Raw genomic sequence first — 24,770 nt, 5'->3', positions numbered from 1 at the left:
AAATAATGGTCTTTTGTTACATCAACAAACTTACACCCTTTAATTGTCCTCCAAGCATATATATCAAGTCAAAGTGATCCAATGAAACATTTGTATAGATTATTTTGGGGGAATATTTTAAATAACAGTTTAGAAGCTGAGACTTGGGAAACATTGTTTAATGATATAATTACAAAATGATGCCAAATATTTTATTTATATATAGTTTTCAAAGATTAAGATAACAGCTTTGTGGCACAAAACACTTCTTAAAAATATTTTTAAATGAAAAAAGGAAGCTGCATCTGAGATCAGTGATTATTTTTATTGTTCAAGCCTAATTCAGTTGTAAAATTTGAATAACAGTCTTCCATCCGTTACTGATTTGGGGAATTTAAACATGATCATTTAATGGTACTTATTTAGAGCACATAGCCTATGTCAGTTTCAATAAATATTGTGCTGAGATTTGGTTTTCAAGTTTCTCAAGACTTCTCTTTTTATCTTAATCTTAAGTTGCTCTATGATTTATTTTATAATGTTTTAGAATTTGCAAATGTAGGGTTCTAGGGCAATATCTTAATATGTACGTTTAATATATTCAAATTCTGTTTAATGCATTATCTGATCACTCTGCAGCCTTCTACCAGTCTCTGTTTCTTGTTTGAGGAAGGGAGGGGAATGCCATATTAAAATTCAATTAAAATGGGATGATGGGAAATATATATATATATCACATCCCCCTGCAACTCAGATTAACCTGAGCACAACAAAGCCCCCACCCAAACAGAACACTCCCCCAACCAATCAGAGCACAGCCAACCCCCCATCCAATCAGAGCACCCCTCCATCCAATCAGAACAAAGCCAAGCTCTCATCCAATCAGTTTATAGCCCCACTGGCAATTAAAAGGAAGAAACAGCTACGATCACACATTGCTCCTAGAAGCACGAAGCTGAAAGCACCAGCCTGAAGATGACGAATGAGACTTCATCGAAATGTCGCCAAGACACTTCCAATTTGACGCGGGAGAAAACCCAAATAACCAAAGACCTACATACAAACACCCGCAAAAACCTCAGAATATATATATTGTCAATAAGGGCGGGTTTCCAAATGGCTGGTAGGCGGGAGGTATCATCTCGCTTGTTCATGCTTGTGGGCGTTTTTCTATCTCGATGGCTTCTCTGATTATTCTGTTATTAAAATGTTCACTTTTGGCAATGGTTCTGGTATTTTTAAAGTCAATTTCATGACCTGTGGCTTTAAGGTGTTGGACCAGGGAACCAGCCATTTGGAAACCCGCCCTTATTGACAAACGACTCCCTAACACAAAAAATGATACCAGACCCGCACTCACAAAAACCACACAGGATGTCACCACCACACATCCACGCAAAAAACAAACCCAAAGCCACACCGATGACGAGGCACGTCCACAAACCAGAAGCCAGACCACAGCTGCATCATTAGCCACTTTAAACCCCTCCAATCCATACATGAAGCAAACTGACACCCCCCATGAAGAGGAGGCACGACCACGAACGCGAAGCCAAAAAATAGCAAGGCAGCCCAAAATCTTAAACCCCTCTGCAACTCAGACTAACCTGAGCACAACCAAACAGAACACTCCCCCAGCCAATCAGACCACAACCAAGCCCCTAACCATTCAGAACACATCTCCACCCAATCAGAACACAGCCAAGCTCCCATCCAATCAGTTCATACCCCCACTGGCAGTTAAAAGGAAGAAACAGCTAAGACCTCACATTGCTGCTCAAAGCACGAAGCTGAAAACACCAGCCTGAAGATGACGAATGGGACTTTGTCGAAACGTCGCCAAGACACTTCCAATTTTACGCAGGAGAAAACCTGAACAACCAAAGACCTACATACAAATACCCACGAAAACCTCAGAATATATATATATATATATATATATATATATATATATATATATATATATATATATATATATATATATATATATATATGCCATCATAAGAATGTTGTCAAAATATTGTCCTTCAACATTTTTGCCATCAAATCTCATGTCATTAAAAAAGCATAGATAAAACTTTGGTGTATCACTTCTTTTAATTTAAGGGAAATCTGTTAAATATTAAATACAAAATGTTTGCATTCAATCCCTGTAGAGCCAGAAAAAAAATCATTCTAAAATTCTAGATTGTATAATACTTCCTATATTTGTTTGTTTAAATAAAGCATGTTAAAAAGATTTTGTATGAAACTTAAGGCAGAACAGTAATTTTGTGTTCAAATGGTATGTTGTCAATTGTAGACTGACTTCTAACTACTTTTGAGGAATTGGAATATAGTACTGATGATGTGGAAGTTTTCTAAATATCTATGAATGTGTGCTTCTGTGTATGTGTGTCTGTGTGTGTTCATCAAGCAAAGTAACACCATGATCATGCTGTCCATTTAGATTGCACATGCTCAGAAGTAAAAATATTGAAAAATAATCTATATGGATTCAGTTATGACCTAGAAAAAATATATAAATGATTTAAAAGCAATTAAATAAGATGAAATAGATTTGTAAAGGTGATGAAATTGTCTAAATAGTAAAATAAGAAATACTGTACTCTCAAATCAACCAGAGACTGATCAGATTTTCAGAAATCTGGAGCTTTGAGAAGTAATAACCTAAGATACAATCAAGTTTTGTAAATAATAAAAAAGCAAAATCATTTAGTGAGAAAAAACAGCTTTTCATAATGAACTCACATTCAATATTCATTAGAATATTCAGATAATATAATTTCTAAGAAAATAATAACCATATGAATAGCACTTATTGCAGCAAAATTACTGGAGTTCTATAATGCTATGAAAACAATAGATTTATTCTTCCATGAAGTTTCACAGGCTACATCTGCTTCATTGGATGCCTGAGTTAGAAGAACATGCATACCCATGTTATTGTGCGTGGGGCATTAAACAGTGAAGAGACAGAGAAGACTATGTGTAACCTGATTAATATTTGTTTTAAAATCTGAAGATGATGTATAGGGGAGTCTCCCAATTTTATCTCTAAGCAGGTTAAATCTGGGAAGGGTGTTTGGTTGGAAGTTTAAGTGAGCAACACTATTGAATGGGGATTTGAATATGGGTTTCCCCCTTCCTATTCAAACATCTTAACCAGTGCACTACATTGGTTCTCACAAGTTATTTTCAAGAAAATATCTGACAGATTTTTAGAGCTCATTTTATTAACACTGATTTGACTATAAATAAACGGCAGTTCTCTTTAATTTAGCCAGAAATAAACTCAAAAAACCTTCAGTCCATAAGGTTTTTAAACCTTGATACTCAATCTCTGCCAATCAAATGCATGCAATTTCTCAAAAAGTTGCTTTTGGATTTTATATCTTATAGCATAATTCTGAACCATCATTCTTAGAATCACTGACAAAATCTCAAGCCTTGAGAAAAGAGCACTGGAGAACCTGGCTGTTATTTTCAAGAACAGTGCTGCCAATTCTAGGTAACTGTTAAAAATGTTAGGCATAACTTCAGATCTACACAAGGAGAATGTCTCAGAAGAGAAGGGACTAAACAGACTATTCCTCACATAATTGTAACACTTTTCTGAAGCTCAGACCACCATTTTGACTAAGGCCAGTTCAAGCTTCAAGCTATACTGGTAGATGGGTATGGTGTATAAAATGGCTTTCATGTCATCTTCTTATATAATTGTAAATATTATTCAGGACCTGTAGTGTATCTATATTGTTCATATTTACACTTTTTATTTATTTTAATGTAATAGAATTATCCAGAGTGCATAATATGCCTTGAATGAGTTCTTAATAAAAAGATGTGTGCCTAAATGATCTCCTTTCCTACCTGCACTTTCTGCCGCCCATGGGGTAACATTGGATAAATAGTCTATGTAGTGGTACTTCCAAGAAACAAGTATTTACAATGTAAAATATTTATTTAATTTATTTATTTATTTAATTTTATTTATATGCCGCCCAATCCCAAAGGACTCAGGGCGGCGTACAAAATTAAAACAATCATCTAACAATAAAACAATAAAATAATACAATCATACAGTGTGTCCGATCTTTGTTAGAAGTCTGATAGACTAGTAATTCAAATCTAGTGATTTAGAAATTCTTTTGAATGTACTCTTGATTGCAGGTGGCGATATGTTACATTGCATTGTGTTGTTTTACATTGTGCTGTTACAAATTCTTATGATTTATACAAAACATGAACACATGAAAAAAGTTTCTTAAAAAAATCAGAAAAAGGAATCAAATCAGGCTCTAATTATTAGCTAAACTCCCTAATGATGTTAATATAGAATACATCTGTTCTTTTCCTAGACATGAAAATTCTATCTACTTAATTATTTATTTAGGTGTGAAAATGTCATATTACTGCACTGAACAATGTGACTCATTAATCAGAATTATATATTTTTTACTCTCTCTCTTTCTTCCTCTCTCTTCCACAAACATACTCACCCACTCACATTACCTTTCTGATAAACTCCTAAAAGTCTAGTTCTTAATTGAAATAAAATGGAAAACTAATGGGGATTTACTTTGTTGACTAGTAAATCCAACATTCTTAAAATCAATATTCCCTTTATGTGCTGGACTATAATTCTCATCATTCTTATTTAACATGATCTTTATCCATACAGATTGTGTATTAAGTTAGGTATATGTAATACATCTATAAGGTGCCATTGGTCATCTATCATATCTGCCTTTTGGTAATAACTATTTATAAGAAGAAAAAATAAGACCAATTACAAAATACTGAGTTACACAGAATTAGTTGTGCACAACAGAACAATCAAAACAGACAAATGGACAATTTCGTTCCTATTTTATTTCAAAATGTGAACATTCTTCCTGGGTATAACTTGGCACTATCTAACTCTGTTGGCAATATATAGACAAACAGGAGGGTTGGAAAAAATATGTAAAATATATATGGTACAATTACACAATTCGAGAATGTCTCATCTATGCATTTCTTCCTTTTTTGTGAGTCATGTAACACATTTTGTGAGTCATGTAACACATTGCATTTTCACTAATAGCGCTGTCATTTAGAATGAGAAGAAAATGAATAGAAATGTACTGTAGACAGTATTATCTTACTCATATCTTTCTTATCCAGCACATGAAATCATTAGTCATTGCTTTTCCATAATAAAGCTAGTTCTCAATTGAGAACAGTTCATTTAGTGACCATTCAAAGTTAAAACAGCACTGAAAAAGTGACTTATGACTTTATTTCACATTTACAACCATTGTGGCATTTTCATGGTCAAGTGATCAAAATTCAGATACTTGGCAACTGACTCATATTTACAAGAGTTAACTGTGCTGAGTTCATGCAGCCTTCAGTCAAGCAAAGTCAATGATGAAGCCAAATTCACTGTGTTGCTAACTAGATACTTCCTAATCTAGATGTATCAGGTTTTTCAAAAAAATATATATAGCAACTGCTGTTTTCTGAAGTGAAAATAATAATCTAGGTGTTGTGGATTATTTTATTTTTTTATAAATTCTAGTGACTATATCAAGATATAATAGAATGTATTAGGTTGCAATTTTGGGATTTGGATGGTTACCCTTCTCCCATCAAATGCAATCTTAAATCAAACTGTATGGGGTACACAGTAAAAGATTGGCAGTGTACAAGTTTACTAAACTTTGCAAAAATATTAGAACACATGATTTGAATTCTTCTGAATAGAACTAATGAGATACATCTAAAACAATGGAAATAATCTCAGACAATCAAACTAACTAAATAAAGTTAGTTTGGATAAAAAGAAGAAGCAAAACAGAAATCATGCATATACCCCAAGACAAGGGTTTTCCATAAAGGAGAAGACTGCTAAACCCTTCTTTAAAAGTCTAATTTTCAAAACTCAAAATCATTTTGATAGTCATGTATTACATTTATCTAAATCCTCTATGTGTCCTGCACCATGTGGATAATATTATGTTCCATTGTTGCTGGAGTTTGGATTTTTTATTTTATCAAAGTACATCAAAGAATTCAGCAGAATTCTTTTACTGAAGTAAAAATAAGAATAATTAGTATCTTAGGCCAGGGGTGTCAAACTGCTGGCCTGCGGGCCGGACACATCATGAGGAAACCGTGCTCACCCCATTGCTGGCAATGGGGAAAAAGTTCCACTATGTTGCGCATTGTCATGTGACATTGTGAGTTTGACATGTCTGTCTTAGGCTATACAAATCTAGAATATTTAGAATTAAAAGTAACTAGTTTATAATGAAATGTTTTGACAATGCTGTTTCTCCCAACTAAAGGAGAGAGAAAATGAAATATACATTTCCTAACGGGGTGGGATATCAGCAATCATAAATTCAAATAGCAGGAGAATCTATAAAGATTGAAAGAGTTTTTATTAAAAAATGTAACTATATACAAAACATACATAAAATAGCTGTAGTTTATGAAAACTACTGTCATCTTCTACATTATTCTGTTAGTGGGAATCTATTAATGTGTATCTCTCTATGTATAGAGAGAGTGTAGATTAGGGAGGGCAATGTATTCATCACATCTCCTTTGAATCCTAAAGTTCTTTCCGGGACTGTAGACTGATCATTCTATCTCATTGGATAGACTGATAATTTAGGCAGACTCTGATTTAGTTTACCAACAAAGAATTAGTGAAAAAGTGATTAAAGCTGAAGAGGTAACCATCCTACCAGACTTCCAAATATAAACTGATAAACATTTAGCTCATAATAAGCCAGACATGGTGTAATTACAAAGAGGTATGAATAAATGATATTGCATGAGTTCGAGACAGAAGAGTAAGTGTGAAAGAACCAGACAAACTAGAAAATGTTAAAGATCTTCAAGTAGAGATTGAACAAATGTAAGAAAACAGTAACAGTGGTTGGGACACTTAGAGAAATACCAAAAGATCTGAAAAACCACTTGGACATGAGGGGAATGGACAGAATCTCTACAGATCAATTACAAAATAATTACAAAGCACCTCTCCACCAGCAATCAACACTCAGACCAAATAGATTAACACCAAGATTAACATCAGTCCAACAATCAAGTAAACAATACGCCAATCAAGAAACTGTCAAAGAAACAAACAGTAAACAGCCCAACTAAAGAACTTCTAAGCAGAATGGATAAGTGGCACCCACCAACACTGACAGGGCAAGCCACCAGAACCCACTCTTTACTAGCACTGATGATATTACCTAGTTTGGGTAATGAAATGTCAGCAAGAAAACAAGTGCGTTCAGAGAGCACCAAGGAACACCCCCCCCCCATCAATTACAAAATAGTCACATTAATTGAAGCAGTTTATATATACTGCTCACAAAAATAAAGGGAACACAAACGTATAGGATCCTATACATTTGTGTTCCCTTTATTTTTTTTGAGCAGTATATTATGCAGCAACTTTAGCTATCTGAGATTCTTGGGAAAATTATGAAAAAAGGAAGAGGAGGAGGAGGAGGAGGAGGAGGAGGAGGAGGAGTTCTTTAAAACTTACAAATAATTTCCAAGGAAACGGCCAAAGTAGTTCCAGTGTTATGGATACAGTCATACTCAAAAAAGAATTGGTATCCCACCACTGTTCCCCCTAGAAATACAAAGCAAATATCTGCTCTGTATTATGGAACAAAGAATGGTGGGTGCCACTTATCAATTATAGTTTTAACTTATTTCATGACAAATTGGAATCAATTTACAGCTATTTTGTGTAGCATATTAACCAAGTACAATTTTCAAACTCCTGGATACATTATGCTAATTCTTCACTTTTTCTTTCCATATTTTTATTCAATTGAGCTAACTGAGTAAGCTCTCCGGATATCTTTGAAATGCAATAGTTCTCCAATTCACACTTCTGAATTAACTTGCTAGCAGTCTTCAACACTTCTTGCTTCCATTAGCAACAGAGAACATGCTGCCTTTATCCACTGAAGGAATAAGTGCAATGAATGTATCCTATTTATCTTGCCTGTAATAAATTTAGCCTTTAATAGAGATATGTATTGATCATGTATTTGCTGTACAGAGTTTCCTGCATATTTAAAACTGACATAACTATACACAAAACTATATTCTTTGATTCTTTCATTTAGTAGGTCAAAGTATTTTTGTATATCACTGGGATGCTGTATTTTAATTCATTTAACATTTTAATCTTTCATCAGTTTTTCATTTAAGAGGATTTCACTGCACATGCTGGATTTGTGCAGTAAATTCATTCTTCCAACAGTTTTATATATTCATCAGAAATTCATTTAAATAGATTCCACAATATATCATATCTACTTCCAGTGTTATTTTAGGTCAGATTGTGATTGATACAAAAGTATTAAAAGACATGGTAAATATCTGAAATTAGAAAAAGTTCAAAATGTGTGCCATTGTAAGGGTATGACACTCCTCAGATATGCAAAGGGAGGGGAATTACTAAACCGTTTTTCCCCAAATCTGTGAAGAGTAGATTATTTTAAGTTCTTGTAGGAAAATCAGAATTTACATTGATTATTTTTTTTCCTTTAAGGCAAAAGATAGCAATGATATAGTATTACAGCTACTTCTAAAAATCCACCATAATAAAAACAAGCATTTGCTTATCAAAATAAGAGTAAAGGTCATTGAAATTAAACACCACAATAGAAGCTAAAATGAAATCAAATCAAATCTAAGCTCAATATCTCAAAATCTATAAAGTCAGGCAAGCTTGAACATCCCATATTTCCCTGTAAATCCTGTGGAATAACTCTGTTTTCAAATGTTTCTTGAAGACCAGAGAAGTTGGCACTGATACTGAAAGCAGCACCTTATAAGCCTCCATCCCACATATTTTGAGGAAATGGGGATGTATTCATAGCAGTTTCTCCTAGAATGCATGAGTTAGGGAGAATTCCTATGACTGCAAAATGGATCCCACAGGTACTTCTGTTGTGCACATGTATTGCTGCATGGATAACCATTAGCACTAGTGTTTCACTAAAAGTGTATCAGTGTATGAAGTAGAACACAGATGTAAATGTGTTTATTGTGGCAAGAGTCAACTGATAACCAATGCTGTTGCATTCTTGATTAACTATTTTTTTCCGGTAGTCTTCAAAGATAAATCTAGGTAATTGCATTACAATCCTATAAGTGTATATTGATGAGAACATGAATTATTGTTGCAAGATTCTTCTACTCTAGCCAGGACTGCAACTGGCATACCAACTAAAGCTGAGCAAAGCCCCCTCCCTCCCCCCGGCTATGGTTTCCACAAAGCATAAGCTACAAGCTTGGGAGGACCTGATTCAAGTATTTGATTCTTCAAGAACAATCCCATCTCTTCAAGAAACGAACTGGATAGATCAGCATATTTTGGTGAATAAAGAGCTATTTTGTTTTGCTGGGATTCAGCTTCTTTTTTTCAATTGTTTCCAATATTTGATAAAATTATGCTTAACAGTAAAAATATCTCCCTGAAAAGCCTTAGCATTAAAGTGTTTTTCCAATATTTTCCTTTATTGCCTTGTCTAATAGATTTCCTAGAATTAATCAGGGTTACCTTTTTTTAACTCCCAGGCCTAGCTTGTTGTGACTCAAAAGTTGTACTTTTTGTGAGTTGTGAAACACAAATTGAAAAGAACACAGTGCTAGGCTGCATTAACAGAGGGATAGAATCAAGATCACGCGAAGTATTAATACCACTCTTCAATGCCTTGGTAAGGCCACACTTGGAATACTGCATCCAGTTTTGGTCACCACGATGTAAAAAAGATGTTGAGACTCTAGAAAGAGTACAGAGAAGAGCAACAAAGATGATTAGGGGACTGGAGGCTAAAACATATAAGGAACGGTTGCTAGAATTGGGTATGTCTAGTTTAACGAAGAGAAGGACAAGGGGGGACATGATAGCAGTATTCCAATAATCTCAGGGGCTGCCATAAAGAAGAGGGAATTAAGCTATTTTCCAAAGCACCTGAAGGCAGGACAAGAAGCAACGGGTGGAAACTAATCAAGGAGAGAAGCAACCTAGAACTAAGGAGAAACTTCCTGACAGTGAGAACAATTAATCAGTGGAACAGCTTGCCTCCAGAAGCAGTAAATGCTCCAACACTGGAAGTTTTTAAGAAGAGACTGGACAGCCATTTGTCCGAAATGGTGTAGGGTTTCCTGCCCGAGCAGGGGGTTGGACTAGATGACCTCCAAGGTCCCTTCCAACTTTACTATTATTATTATTATTATTATTATTATTATTATTATTATTATTATTATTATTATTATTATTATTATTATACTTGAATATATTGTTTTACAAAAACAATTATAAGATATTTACACATTATTTCAAATACTCTCTTAGATTTGGATCCAGTGGCATTTGTAATGATTACAGTCAAGATGAAATGGTAGTAATGACAATTCTACCTTGAAATCTATGTTGTTTGTCTTCCATGCTGCCACTAGCTGAATCTTAAACAAACTTCAGAAATTCAAGCCCAGATTTCAATGGATTGGCAATGGACTGGGCTGGAATTTAGTCCAGACTAGGTCATTTGAATTTTTGGTTGTCTATCCACCTGCATCTTGCCTTTCTATCCCTGCATGGAAGGCAAGCATTTCTAGCTGACTTCTGTGTGGAACAGTCTGTCAATCCTACCTTTTCCATTTAGGGATTGTTCACTCATTACTAGTTTCTACACAGAGAGACTTTCCCAGATGTTTGCATACATGGATGCCTTTATAACTCTTTCCACATAGATAAGGTTATCAGGTATAAAGACATCTTGACAGAAGAAGGTTTTTTAAAATCCAAACAAGAGTTGAGACAACAAGGAATAGACATAGAATGGTGGTCTTACCTCCAGATCCAAGCAAGACATTCGAAAGATAAGCAGGAATGGGGTATATATAGTCAGGATACGGGGCTAGACAAAATGCTGCTTGGGCCGAAGAAAAAACAAATAAAGAATATTTATAAACACTTACTGAAGCATAGATTGTTTGAAGAACAGGTTAAAGAAACAATGGTGACATGGGCGATTGATCTAGGACACAATATTAATTTGGACCAATGGCAGCAAGTATGGACACAAAACAATAAAATTACACTGGCGTCACCATACAAAGAAAATCTGTATAAGATGGTGTACAGATGGCATCTCCCTCCAGCCAGATTAGCCAAAATGTATAAAGGATACTCATCTTTATGTTGGAAATGCAAAAAAGAAAAGGGCACCTTTTTCATGTTTGGTGGACATGCAAGGAAATACAGATGTACTGGTGCATGGTTTGGGAATGGGTGACAGAAATGACTATGGAAAACATCCAGTACAAACCTGAGACATAGTTGTTAGGAATCCTTGAAAAAAATGTTAGTAAAGAGGATACGTATTTATTTATTCATGTGGTTACAGCGGCAAAGATTTTATTCGCTCAAAAATGGAAAGATACGGCGATACCTAGTGGGGAAATTTTGATTCAGAAAATTATGTATTGCGCAGAATTAGATAGGTTAACTAAAAGACTAAAAAATCAGGATGAAACAGATTTTTACCAAATATGGAACAAATTCTATAGATGGTGAGAAAAAAAGTGAAGTTATTGTAATGAGATAAGTCAAGATTGAAATTAGATGTTATTGTAAAGAGTTCTATCTGTAATTAATGTCAATATGAATTGAGATGTTTGTCAAATGCTGATTTACCACGTTCAATATTTTTAATTTTTTGTTATTCAATAAAAAAATTTATAAAAAAAATAACTCTTTCCACATATTTAATTGGAATTAATGCAAATCTTTTTTTCTTTTTTTCCTTATGATACCCGCCTTACTTTGATGCTACAATAATACAATACCAAGCATTAGGAAGTATGCTGTGTTTTAATTTCCACATTCCTTTACAGGTCCATTGAAATATTGTACCAACGAAGAACTGATATCTCAGCTTCACAGAAACAAAGTAATACTGTTTCAACATTGCCACTTAAAACTATTTTAAAAATTAAAAAGGGAAGCTTTGCAGTGCTGTACAAAAATTACAGAAACACGTTTTACCATCCTTGGCAGAAATGCAAGGGACGTACCGGTAAGAGTTAAATGGAGCATGAGCTTCCAGATATGGGAATAGTTCATTGACTTACCAGCCATCATTAGAACAACTGAATTATTAGAAAGTAGTTCTTCTCACTAATGAATATAGCATCCCAGCAACAAATGTCTGCCTAGGGCAACAACAAGCTGCTACAGGAAACTGGTGTTTGTCAGAAACTGCAACTTATCAGAGCTGGGCTACTGTTAGAAGAGAACAAAGACTGGAAGGCATTTGTTCTGAAGTTCTTAAGAAGCCTTGGTCAAAAAACCGCAAACCAAGCCTTCAAACTAAGCTGTCACAATAGCTAGGTAAAAGAGAAGACGAAAGCTTTGGGCAACAAGGACATATAAAACTGTACATGTATAAGCAAGATCTAGGCTGTATGTATTAATCAAGAATATTTTAATGCTAAAAATTTAACATGGGAAGGAACATTTTTGAAAAACTAGGTCACTGAAATCAATGTGAATAATGAATCATTCAAGTTCCTTCCATTGAAAACCAAGGGGCAACTTACCTTAGATTCAATCTATTCTGTGAAAATAAATCAACATGAATCAGAATGGTATTTGAATCCATATTTTAATTTTATGTATATAATCCAAGCTAACATGGGAATTCACTGCTTCAGAGGATAACCATATACGCAGATGTAAAATTTCCTTGGCTTTTTTTTTAAACTACTGTATTTTTATCATCTTTTCTGAAGTCACTGTTGCTGATCTCAGCCATTCTAAATTTCATCTGCAGAAAAATTTAATAGCAAGCATAAGAATATCAGATGATGCTATAAGAGGTCCTTGACACTCCCTGGGGGCAATGATGGCCTTTTATAGATCTATGATGTAAAAGAAAGTGTAGTACAAGATTCAAAGTGGGCTGAGACTATATTTAAAACATTCTACCATAAAGTCAGCTATATTCATAATTTATATTATTTCAGAAGATCTAATCTAAAAACTGTCCTACAGTTATAGTATTATTACCAATTGTATCACTGAAGAAGCTTACAAATAATGAATGGTTATCCCTGATCTTGCAACCCTGATTTTCTGAAAAGCAAGCTATTAGTTTCTCCTAGCCTGTATTCCAATCAATGTTTATGATGCCCTCTGTGCTTGAAAGTCTTAATTTAACTTTCAACTGAAACAGTTTTAGTAGCTTACACTTCTGTAGGTTTCTCACCTTTTTGCTACAATATATTAAACTTATACTGTGGACTTAAATTATCTAGATTTCTTTTTTTCTTTTTTAATTTTGTAATGTTAAATTGTGCACAAAATAGCATTGGAGAATGTAGTAATTCAAGATGTTGGCTAAAAGGACAGATGGAGATGTGTACAAAGAGGATTAAGTTGCTTTCTATATCCTAAGTGTTTATTGGGGATAAGCAAGAAAAACTATGTTATTCATTATTGCCTCCGGGATTGTCAAAAGTTAACAATTTATCTTGCTGATGTATTATAAAAACGGAATGTGTGAAGATACTATTTTTATTTGCCATAATAGACTCAAACTAAAATGAAAGTAAATGGCTGCATTGCCAGAAATCTGCTAATACAAATTGACTAAACACTACAAATTAGCCTTATTCCAGGGGAAAATGCATAGGTTGACTACTAAAGACTTTGGAATTTAAAAAGGCATTTTATGTTCAATTATGTTTTAAACCCTTGATTTATTTAAGTGTTTTATGCCAGTTTCATAGCACAGGAAATAATGAACCCATCATTTCTTATCAACTTTGATTTTCACAAGTGCTATATTTAATTAGATTTAAAATTGTAATAGGACATATGATGCTGAACACTTGAAAAATGCTTCAAATTACAGAAAAGACCATCTAACAAAAAAAGTTACCATTATTTCTTGCAGGCTTCAGTTTGACTATAATGAAGTCACTTAAATACTTGTTCACTTCCATTCTGATCCACAGTACAGTGATGTCACAGGATGTGGAAAGAAGCTGATATAAACTTACTGAAGATTTCTCAAAAGTCCAGATGTTATATATGGTTATGTAAACATTGTTTTTTTTCTCCTGTAGTTATTATAGCATCTATTATTTTGTAAGCAAGCCAGGAGTTCTCCCTGCCCTTATATCAGTAAGTTAAATCTTCTAGTTAGCTATCTATATGCCTAATCCATGATCCTCTCAGCTGTTGGGCCAGACAACCAATCTGGCTATGGTTTTTAATAAAACCCACAGTCAAATCTATCCATGAATCTCTCAGCAGCATCTTTGTTCTATATACACTGTTGCATTATCTGATATCCTGATCCTATTTCTATCAATCCGGCTATTGCCATTGCTGTGTTGGAATTCTACCATACTATCACTAATGCCCCATCAGAACGAGACCACATTCTATTCTAAAACTCTCATGGAAATGGGTCTAGGATAACTTGCCATGGTCATCTTGCCCTGGCTGACTCATCCCAGCTGACTCACCCAGGCCCACTCACTGTGGGACAACTCACCATGGACAACTCGCCACAGGACAACTTGCCATGAGAGAATTCAATGTGGGATAACTCAAGAGAGGGACAAATAGAATTGCAGCTCACCCTAGCTTCAAATACTTCAAGCCTAAAGCAAGACAAGTCCTGCTGCAATTCACTTGTCCCTCTCTTGAGTTATCCTAAAGTGATTTGTCCCATGGCAAGTTGTCCTATGGCGAGTTGGCCAGGGCAAGATGGCCACAGCAAGTTATCCTAGACCCAATACCATCAGAGTTTTAGAATAGAATGTTTTAATAGATATTTACTTCAAATGATATAAAATCATCATTGTTGTTATATTCCTAATCAGGTCCTCTCCTTCAATCAGAAGGTTCATCTACCACTGCAAGGAATGGAAACATCAAAATAGAAATTGACGATGAAGGGATAGAATGCATGGAAAAGTTCACTTTCCTAGGATTGCAGGTAGCTCAAAGCGGTGAATGCAGCACAGAAATAAAATGTCGGATTGCACTGGGTCCAGTGGTGGGATTCAAATATGTGAATAACTGGCTCTCTGTGTGGATGCCACTTCCAGAAGTCCATTCTGGGCCTAGGCAACAAAAAATTAACTACCAATTCTGCTAAAGTGGTACAAACTGGCTGAATCCCACCACTGACTGGGTCACACAGCAATGATGAACATGAGCCAAATTTGGAAAAGCAAGGACATCAGCCTGGCAACCAAAGGTAGCTCTATTGTGCTCCCTATAGCTACTTATGTTTATGAAAGTTGAACCTTAAAAAAGCAAAACAAGAAGAAAATTGACTCATTTAAGCTGCCATTTCCTTATCTGGAGAGCTTCTGAAGAACTGGTCTACTCCCAGATTCTTTGTTTTTGCCATAGTGATTGTCCCCACTCTTTTGGACACCTGTTTAATTTGCTATGCCCCCTTCAGAAGTTGCAGCACTAATCTAATATATAGGTATTCTGCTATCTAATTTTTAAATTAAAGATGAAAGCTATTGGTGGACATCCCTATCCGCCTGATCTAGTTTTTTTCCCCTTGGTGTGTTTTAACTGAGTTGTTTGGAATCACTTCTTGATTTAATAAACAAGAATGTATTGGCAGTTTCCTGGGAATTCAGGGTGATATTGCCATATTATTCCAATGAACTTGGGTTTGAAAGCTTATGTTAAATAAAAAGAGATATGAGCACCTTTGATTTAAATTCTTTGATCTAATGTATTTCAGCTGCCTACTGTTTTCTTGGATTGTTAACTTATTCTGATATTATATGTAATTTTATTTCAAATTTAAAGTCTGAGATTTTCTGCATTAAGCTATGTATGTTTCCCCAGTATGTTTGAGTTTTTTTACATGCCCATATGTGATAAAATGTTCTTTTATGGCATTACTAACATTTACTAATGTATCATTAGTTTATATTGGATATGATTAATAGAGCTATATAGCATTTGTAAAACATTTCGTAATAACATGCCCTTAAGTTTTAACTTGATGTGAATTTTATAAATTTAGTCCATAATTCTTTTCATTGTTGTATTGTAACTCTTTCATTGAAATTTTGCATTTTGTTATATAGTTTTTGGTGTTTTTGCTCTGTATCATGTCTAAGTAAGTAATTTATATTATATGCTCTAATACAGATATGTCAAACACAAGACCGCAGGCTGGATTTGGTCCATGATGGGCCCAGATTTGGCCCATGGGGCCATCCCAGAGATGGTGAGGGACCAGTCCCTGGCCCTAGCCCACCAAAGCCTGGCTGGGTGCCCCCTGGCAGTGAGGCAGCGAGTGCAGTAGCTGCAGTCTGCCAGCCCCTTAGCCAGTACACTCTGGGGCTCCGCAGCCTAATGCAACCACCGGGCAGGCCCTCCAAGTAACAGATGCTCCATCTAATTCTGAGCACCAAGTATTAAGAAAGATTCAAAAACAATGCAATTGAATCAAAAAGGACAGACCATTCAAGTAGGTCCTACAAAGATTGAAGGCACGCAATACTTTAAGATTTGGAAAAGATTGTGGAGGATTTTAATAGCATTCACCCAGTGGTGAGATTCAGCCAGTTTGTACCACTTTGGCAGAACTGGTAGCTAATTTTTGTTGCCTAAGCCCAGAATAGATTTCTGGAAGCGGCATCCACACAGAGAACTGGTTGTTCACATATTTGAATCCCACCACTGCATTCATCAAACATCACATGAAAGGGATAAGATTTATTCAGACATTTATCTTTTAGGAAAGCAAATTTAATGGGAATGTTAGAAAAAATTCCCAACATAAGAACTATATTCAACAATGTAACCACTTATTTCCAGTAATGATGGTGGCCAAGTGAACCATGTCAACCATCTATTTAGAATGCTGTAATATGTATACCCTGCATAAAATAGTCAGCTGGAATCAGTGGACTAAATTGTCTCCTTCCAAGTCCATGATTCCATGATAGCAATAAGTTACTGTCCACAGAAATTGTTCTCCTGTTATCATTTTATGTAGACAACCAACTTCCATAATACATGAGGAATGGTACTGGTGAATATTCAAAATTTTGTTTTCGACCTTATTATACACACACACACACACACACACTTTAAATCTTTAACCTAATTAAATACACAGAAAAGTGGTAAAGCTTCCTTCCACATCGGATTATATATTTCCATACTTGTTTCAAATTTCTATTTTTAAAATCTATTTGGCCTAGTGCTGCATTAAAAATATAGGTACTTATTACCTAGGTTCAGTTATTTGTATATGTGCATCAGTGACAATAGTTTTATTTCACAGATGGCATACTAAAAAACATGTGTCAATAGAAGTTGTTGAAAATTTGAAAACCTGAAGGAAGCAAATGTCTCTCAGCTGTCTTTGCAAATTCAGGTCAGTGAGCTGAAGTCTGGCAGCCCAAATATGTCACAGAAACAACTGAACTAAGTGATTAAGAAAACATTAAGAAGAGAAATTGGTTCCATTTAGTGAGGAAGCCTATCTCCTTGAGACTGTTTTGTTAAGGTGTGACAGTCTTTCTATAAATGATCAGAATAACAGCATTCCACCAGAAAATTTGCATTATTAAGATTAGACATTTTGTTTTGAAGATATTCCTGGAGGATAATGGCTGCTCTACCCACAATTCATTGTAGACATCAATTTTGTCAGGTCAAATATAAATAAACCCCAGAATAGAACTTAACAATTTTCACCCAGTATTGCACAATAAAATTACAAGTTAAAATCCTAACTCGTAATAGAGCTACCTCAATAGAAAACACATTTCAGATTTTTTAAAACAGTCTTTAGACTATCCCCAGATACAATGAATGCATGCCTACTTTTTGCTGATATGAAAACCTATAATATTGTTTTATATGTATCTCAAATATTTTCTGGGTCCTCTGGTTTAGTACTGAAAACTAAATTAAATGGAGATTCTCAGTCATCCAGGTCATAGTTGTTCCAAAGATGCTTTTTCATGAGGCAACTGGACTTTCTTGTTTTTCTTTGAAGACGTTTCGCTTCTCATCCAAGAAGCTTCTTCAGCAATTCAGCTCAGACCTGAAGAAGCTTTTTGGATGAGAAGTGAAATGTCTTCCAAGAAAAACAAGAAAGTCCCTTTGCTTTGAGAAAAAGCATCTTTGGGATAAATAAAATGGTTGTATAGCTGCCATTCCACATTATATTAATAATAGTTTTAGGCCCCTTGGATGCAATTCCAAAACAACTGGAACACCATTTGAACACCATTAGCACTGACAAATTCACCATCAGTCAATTGTACAAGGCAGCTTTACCTGGAACAGCTTACATCCTGTGACGATACCTCTACAACCATCAAACATCAACATCTGCCTATCTCAGATCCTTGAGAAGAACTTAATAGGTGAGCAAAAATGCCAAATCCAATCAGAACATCTGACTAAGTGTGCAAATGAACCATAATAATCTGATGACATTACATAAAATATAAGGAAACCTACCCACAAGTTAGCTTATTTATTTATAGACATTCAGAAAGTTTCATATGGCTTCATTTAAAAAAATACACAGACACACAGCACTAATATTAATTAATAATAAAGAAGATTCACCCCAAAAACACCACATTTCCTTGGTATGAGGAAATGGTTAAGCCTCTCATCTAAAGTAATGGACCTAAACTGCACTGGACCATCATGCACCTACTAAATGTGATATATAAAATATACACTGTGGATTATATAATTTATCCTGAAATTTCTACTTAAACATTCACTAATGGAGTAGTGTTAGGTTTAGGGTTAGAAGGTATTTAATGCTCTATTATCACTTAATATATCCTGTATATATTAATGTCTCTTAGAAAAATATTCCTTTTTCTAGTTTTATTTGGAAATGCTACAAAACCTTGAAATATAGGTTGGCTTACTATGCTATTTGGAGAGAAACAAGAAGAAAATAAGACCAATGTATAAAAACCATTTGCTTCTTATTCTGTATGAATGTACATGTTCATTTTGGACAGTCACACTTCAGCACAACACTGCATTTGTCTATAAATTGGGTGAACAAACAGCCTATTGCTAAGAGTGAGTGAGGTGATCATTCCCTTTTACAGGAAATTAAATTTCTGTGTAAAGTACAAATCCTTAATTAGAAATGAATGTTTTATGAGAGATTAATTTTTCCATTATGACAATTTGTGAGGGTATTCTGAAGATGTCCTTCTATATGAACTTCAATAAATAAGACAAAAAGCAGGGACTTTTCTATGTCATTCACATGCATTGCATTCCTTCCTAAGTGGAATCTGTCTATCTGTCTGTCTGTCTGTCTGTCTGTCTATCCATTTATTTTCTACAGCTGCCCATGTCAACTAGCAAATTAGAGAGGCATACTGTTGTGTACTTTGTTCGCGTGCGAATGATGAAGACACATGGCGAATGCTGAACAAACACTTTATTCTCCTTCTACAACAACCAAGCAAAAGCAAAAGGCACGCAGGCCTTTTTATATGGCCAGAAGCCCGGACAGTTTCAACCAATAGGAACAGAGTGTTTTCGCGCCTTGCACATGCGCACAAGGCTGGCACCGCTCTGTCTGGTCCCAGGCAGCTTTTGGAATGCCCGGGACCAATGCAACATCCCGAGCCAGCTTTTGCAGGCTCAGGACACAACACCCCTCCCCCCTAGATGGAACATACTTCACGTACATACAGGTACGTCATGCATGGGAAGAGTGGCATACAGTTGCATTATTCAAATGCAAAGAGTGTGGAATCTCGAGTCTGCCCTCAGGCAACCCCCCTTCAGTATTTATTAATACAAATAATGTATCCGAAATCAAAAATAATGCAAAATAATCTACTCACAAGTTACTTCCCTTATTCAGGGGCCTCATGAGCAGGTTCTTCATGATTTGACAGCAACCTCACAAAGTCTCTCAGATGTTTGGGTGGGCACTTGGCCCACTGTGACCTTCTAAGGCCCGGAGAGATTGCCTGGCCCACCTGCTCGCCTATCAGGCTAGGCAGGCCAAGATGTTGCTGCCCTAAATCCCCAGGTGACCCTGGTGAGGGTGCCTAGCCTACCTGCTCACCTACCAGGCTAGGCAGGCTAGGACTTTGCTGCCCCAAATACCCGGTTCACCCTCCCAGCTGCTGGCTGGCTGGACCCTCTAAGTCCAAGCCAGCATACCTTGGAGGGGTGGAAGTCCCCGAGTCCACAATGGACCTCTTGGGAACACTGTCCCTCGAATCCAAGGCCAGCAGATGGAGAGGGCTGGGTAGTGGAAGTGCCCCAGTACTCTGTGGCCCCCAAGCACGTGCCCGAGATGCCACAGTCAGGAGTCGCCTCCATGGCAACCAACTTTGCTGGTGACTTCCTTTCAGGAGCAATTGCGGAATGAGGCAAGCACCCCTGATGGCCTTCCTTTTCTCTTGCTGCTTGTGATTTGTGTGGATACCCCCAGTCAGGCTCCCTGTCTGGAGCACTATTTGACAAATGTGAATACTGTGGATACTCCCGGTGTGACTCCCTGTCTGGAGTAATTATGGATGTGTTGGATGACCCCCTATCCAGTGAATTCCTGTTTGGAGCACTTGCGGAACCTTGGGATGAATCCCAAACAGCCTCAGTAGCAGCTAGTGAGGGCCTGTTAGGCCTGGGAAACTGTGACCCAGAATGCATATTATGGTCCTCCTCCCCCCCCAGAGCAGAGCCAGGAGCAGAAGGGTGAGAGTCCAGTCTCCAACGCAGTTGGTCTATGTGTCTGCGAAGAACGCAGCTGTCCCCCAAGGCAACTTCGTATGACAATGGCCCAAAGACCTTGTAGACCACAGCTGTGACCCAGAGATGTCCAGGTCCATAGTTTCTTGCCCAAACCGGATTGCCCACCTGGAGACTCCTAGGTGCCCATGGCTGTGACACCTGTGAAGCCACCTGGTCAGGGTGCAGCCTGTCCAGTTTAGTGATGAGGCGGTGACCCCAGCGGAGTTCAGCAGGGCTCTTCCCTGTGGCTGTGCATAGTGTGGTGAGGTGTGCAAGAAGGAAATCAGCTAACCTGTGATGCCAGTTACCGTAAGTCAGTTTCTTGAGAGTATCTTTGGTGGTGCACACCATTCTCTCTGCCAATCCGTTGGAGGATGGATGGAAGGGAGCCGATGTTGCATGCCATATCAGGTTGGCCTGAAGAAAAGCCTGGAACTCAGAAGAGGTAAATTGAGGGCCATTATCTGAAATCAGAACATCTGGAAGACCATGTGATGCAAAAATTCCTCTCGACACCTGGATGGTCCTGGCAGTAGTAGTGGAGGAAACCAGAACAACCTCTAGCCACTTGGAATGGCTATCAACAACAACCAGGAAGAATTGCCCCTGAAAGGGCCCAGCATAATCTATATGCACCCTAGACCATGGGGTTTGAGTTTCCTCCCACTTATGTACTGGGTCCTGAGGCATTTCAGGCTGTCATGGTTGGCACAATTGGCACCCGTGCACCTGGGCCTCAATGGCTTTATCGAGCCCAGGCCACCAAAGATGGCTGCGAGCAAGCACTTTCATCCTGACAATACCAGGATGTCCCTCATGCAGAGATATCAAGATTCTAGACCTCAATGAGGCTGGGATCACTATCCTGCTACTCCATAACAGGCAACCTTTGAAAATGGAAAACTCATGCTTCTTGTGCCAGAAGCTTTGGAACTCAGTATCTGGGCACTTGTCAGGCCATCCTGACAACATCCATGTCAGCACGTGTGTAAGTGTGTGATCAGTGGCAGTTTCTGCAGCCATGTCCCTAGCATTGAGGGGAGACTCAGGCAACACCTGAATGGAAAGAATATTAATGGCTGGAGCAGGATCTGGCTCTAATTGGTTCAGGAGTAATCTGCTCAGGCCATCTGCATGACCCATTTCTTTTCCTGGTTTGTGAACTAATGTGTAGTCATATGCTGACAGGAAAATGGACCTTCTCAGCATACGAGGAGAAATGATATGTGGGGTCTGTTTGTTAGTGGTAAACAAACCCAGCAGAGGCTTATGGTCAGTATAGACCGTGAAATGGCAGCCATATAAGAAATCATGAAATTTCTTAATGCCAGCCACAATGGCCAAGGCTTCTCTGTCAATTTGAGCATAATTCTGCTCTGCAGAAGACAGAGTCCTTGAGTAATAGGCCACAGGGACCTGTGTCCCATCAGCCTTCAAATGGCTAAGTACAGCTCCCACCCCATAAAGAGATGCATCGCATGCGATGCAAACAGGCAGTTGCTCATTGAAATGCGCTAAAACAGCAATAGAAGTGAGCAAGGCCTTAACCTCATTGAAGCTCTTGTCATGGACTTTAGTCCACTGCCAAGGAGCCTGCTTGTCTAAGAGCCTGTGTAATGGCTCTGCCACTGCAGCTTTATGTGGAAGAAATGCATGGTAAAAATTTAATAGCCCCAAGAAGGCTTGCAACTAACTCTTAGACTTAGGGCTTGGGGCCTGCTGGATAGCTTGCAATTTAGTTTCAGCAGGGTGAATGCCTTGAGCATCAATCCTGAATCCTAAGAAGTCAATAGAAGTGACTTCTATCTTACATTTATCCTTCTTTAGTTTAAGGCCTGCTTTTCGAAAACGAAGCAAGACAGCCCTTAATCTTTCTGCTAAATTTTGAGATGACTTCCCAGAAATGAGGACGTCATCGAAGTAGGGACAGACCCCAGGAATAAATATGTATGTTTCTCTGAGTAAAACTGTTTCCATAGATGTCAATATAGCCAATATAGACATTACACACTCAGGGTCCCAGTCCTGGGCACACAATCAGGTCTTCATGGTGTTAAAAAAGCTCAGCAAGGTCAGGGTTTAATTGATTGTATGATCAAGATTAAATCTCTATAGCAAATGAGGTAATTTCCATAAGCAGCAAATTTTGGAGGTTGAAATAGCAGCTTTCTGTAGAAAGACAATAGAATGTACATTTCTGTTTTTTTCAAACTGTTCCATTCAGAACTTTGGTGGAATATACTACCTCAATAGTAGCCTAGCCTTTCATGAGCCTATTCCAGATTATAAAGTAACATGTAATTCTAGTCCAATAGTTGCATGCTTCTAATCTGGAACAGAGTACTCCAAACCCTTTGACCTTTTATTGTCATTAACAGCTCAAATATTTATAGAAATTGATGTGCATAAATGCAAGAGATACTATGATCAGTTTTAGTTCTTAGAAGAGTATTGTAGGCAGAAAATATCAGGTTTCCCACTAGCAAAATTGTCATGTCTTCAAAACCTGTTACTAAATATAAAATTAGTATCTGTTAGTAATATGCATTAGTACTTATTTCATTATTGCAAACTCTTTTTTTAAATAGATTTATGATTTTACCTTGTTTACATCCTATCCTAGAATTAATGGTACATGGCAGGCCTGCCCACTTTCTCTTTTGTTATTCAATTTGATTCTTGAATCTTTGGTCACTATGAAAAAGTGATCTAATCATAAGCAGTCTAACCATGCCTAACCATGGTAAGGCAGCTTAATAACAATTTTATCATCAGAAGCACTGAGCAAAGACTCACTAAAATTTATGATATAAAATACCTGTCCCACTTGAATCTGAACAAATAGCACTTTCTACTCTAGGCAATATTTACATTCACTTTTTATTTCTATGCTTTTTTTCTGAAAAGTACATGATAGTTTAAATTCAAAAGGCACAAATTTATCCATAGGAGTATGCAACTGGATAAGTCATTACATACCTTACTTTCTGAAGTTTAGCCAGGTGATATTAACCTGTATTGCAGTTCCAATCTAGAGGTTTCCAGACATCATTAGTCAAGTTGCCTAGGAACGGTGGAAGTTATTCCAACTCTTTTGAAAAGTTTTAATAAAGACATATTTGATAATGGAATTGTAGAAATATAAATGAAGTCATTCACTATCTTTGAACCATAAAATCCATTTTAAGTCAATGAAAATTCAAGCTTCAGCATCATTTTTTCCTTTATTTCATGTCTAGATTTGTTTATAAACACTGTCAATTAATTTAGGGAACTGCTTGGGTTGAGCCAGGCAAGCCTGTATCTCATTTGATAATGGTCTGGAAATCCAGTGGATTATTGCAAGGATTTTATCCTGCTCTAATCTCTAGAGAGAACAGCTGGGAGGACCAAGAAGAAGCAACATTGTGTGGCAAGGATTCTTTTAAACAGTATAACATTTCTAAATACTGAATACCTTTGTCCTTGTTCCAAAATGAATTTTTTCTGCTTTTCACTGGTAAGTTTTTCTTTTTCTTCCTGATTCCAGTACTGAGTTTAAAAACATAAGATTGAGTCAGATGAGAGATATTAAAGATGTTAGAAAGACAATGTGTAATGTGTGTAATAAAATAAGTTTTCAAAGCAGCAAAGAAAAAGGCTTGTTTAAAAATAAATCAATGATATGGTTTGCAGATATTTTGTGAGATAATTTTGAAAGTAATTTTCATTTGATAGAAATATTGGTAGATATTTGGTAGAAATATTGTTTGCTCATAAATATGTGAACTAATTTATTCTCTAGCATGAATTAAAGTTGTAATTTCATTCCTTATAAAATGTGTTGGGAAAAAATTGAAATACACAGTTTTATCATGCTTGATAAAGAACATTTCTAAAGTTCAATCTCAATGTCATAAACTTTTAAAATGTTGATTAGGTATTTATATTGCATCTATAAAATGATATTATG

General features: G+C 36.5%; 1 protein-coding gene across 5 annotated transcripts in view; it reads left to right on the top strand.

The window, feature by feature from the left end:
- Positions 1-24,770, top strand: part of SAMSN1 (SAM domain, SH3 domain and nuclear localization signals 1) — a 125,282-nt gene that overhangs the window by 22,195 nt on the left and 78,317 nt on the right. The window contains exon 1 of one of the 5 annotated variants that reach the window (XM_039337237.1): positions 14,964-15,029. The exons of 1 other annotated variant lie outside the window; for it this stretch is intronic. In XM_039337237.1, coding sequence (XP_039193171.1) covers positions 15,000-15,029 — 30 coding nt within the window. In that variant the 5' untranslated portion in view covers positions 14,964-14,999. Of the gene's footprint in view, positions 1-14,963; positions 15,030-24,203; positions 24,318-24,770 lie in introns of those variants that run through there. 3 more of the 5 variants (XM_039337241.1, XM_039337238.1, XM_039337240.1) reach the window with 3 other exon arrangements.

The sequence above is a fragment of the Crotalus tigris genome, unplaced genomic scaffold, assembly GCF_016545835.1.
Source record: "Crotalus tigris isolate CLP2741 ecotype Arizona unplaced genomic scaffold, ASM1654583v1 scf7180000017672.2133156, whole genome shotgun sequence".
NCBI lineage: Eukaryota > Metazoa > Chordata > Lepidosauria > Squamata > Viperidae > Crotalus > Crotalus tigris.
The sequence above is the reverse complement of the archived record's forward strand: the minus strand, read 5'-3'. Positions and strand labels throughout refer to the sequence as shown.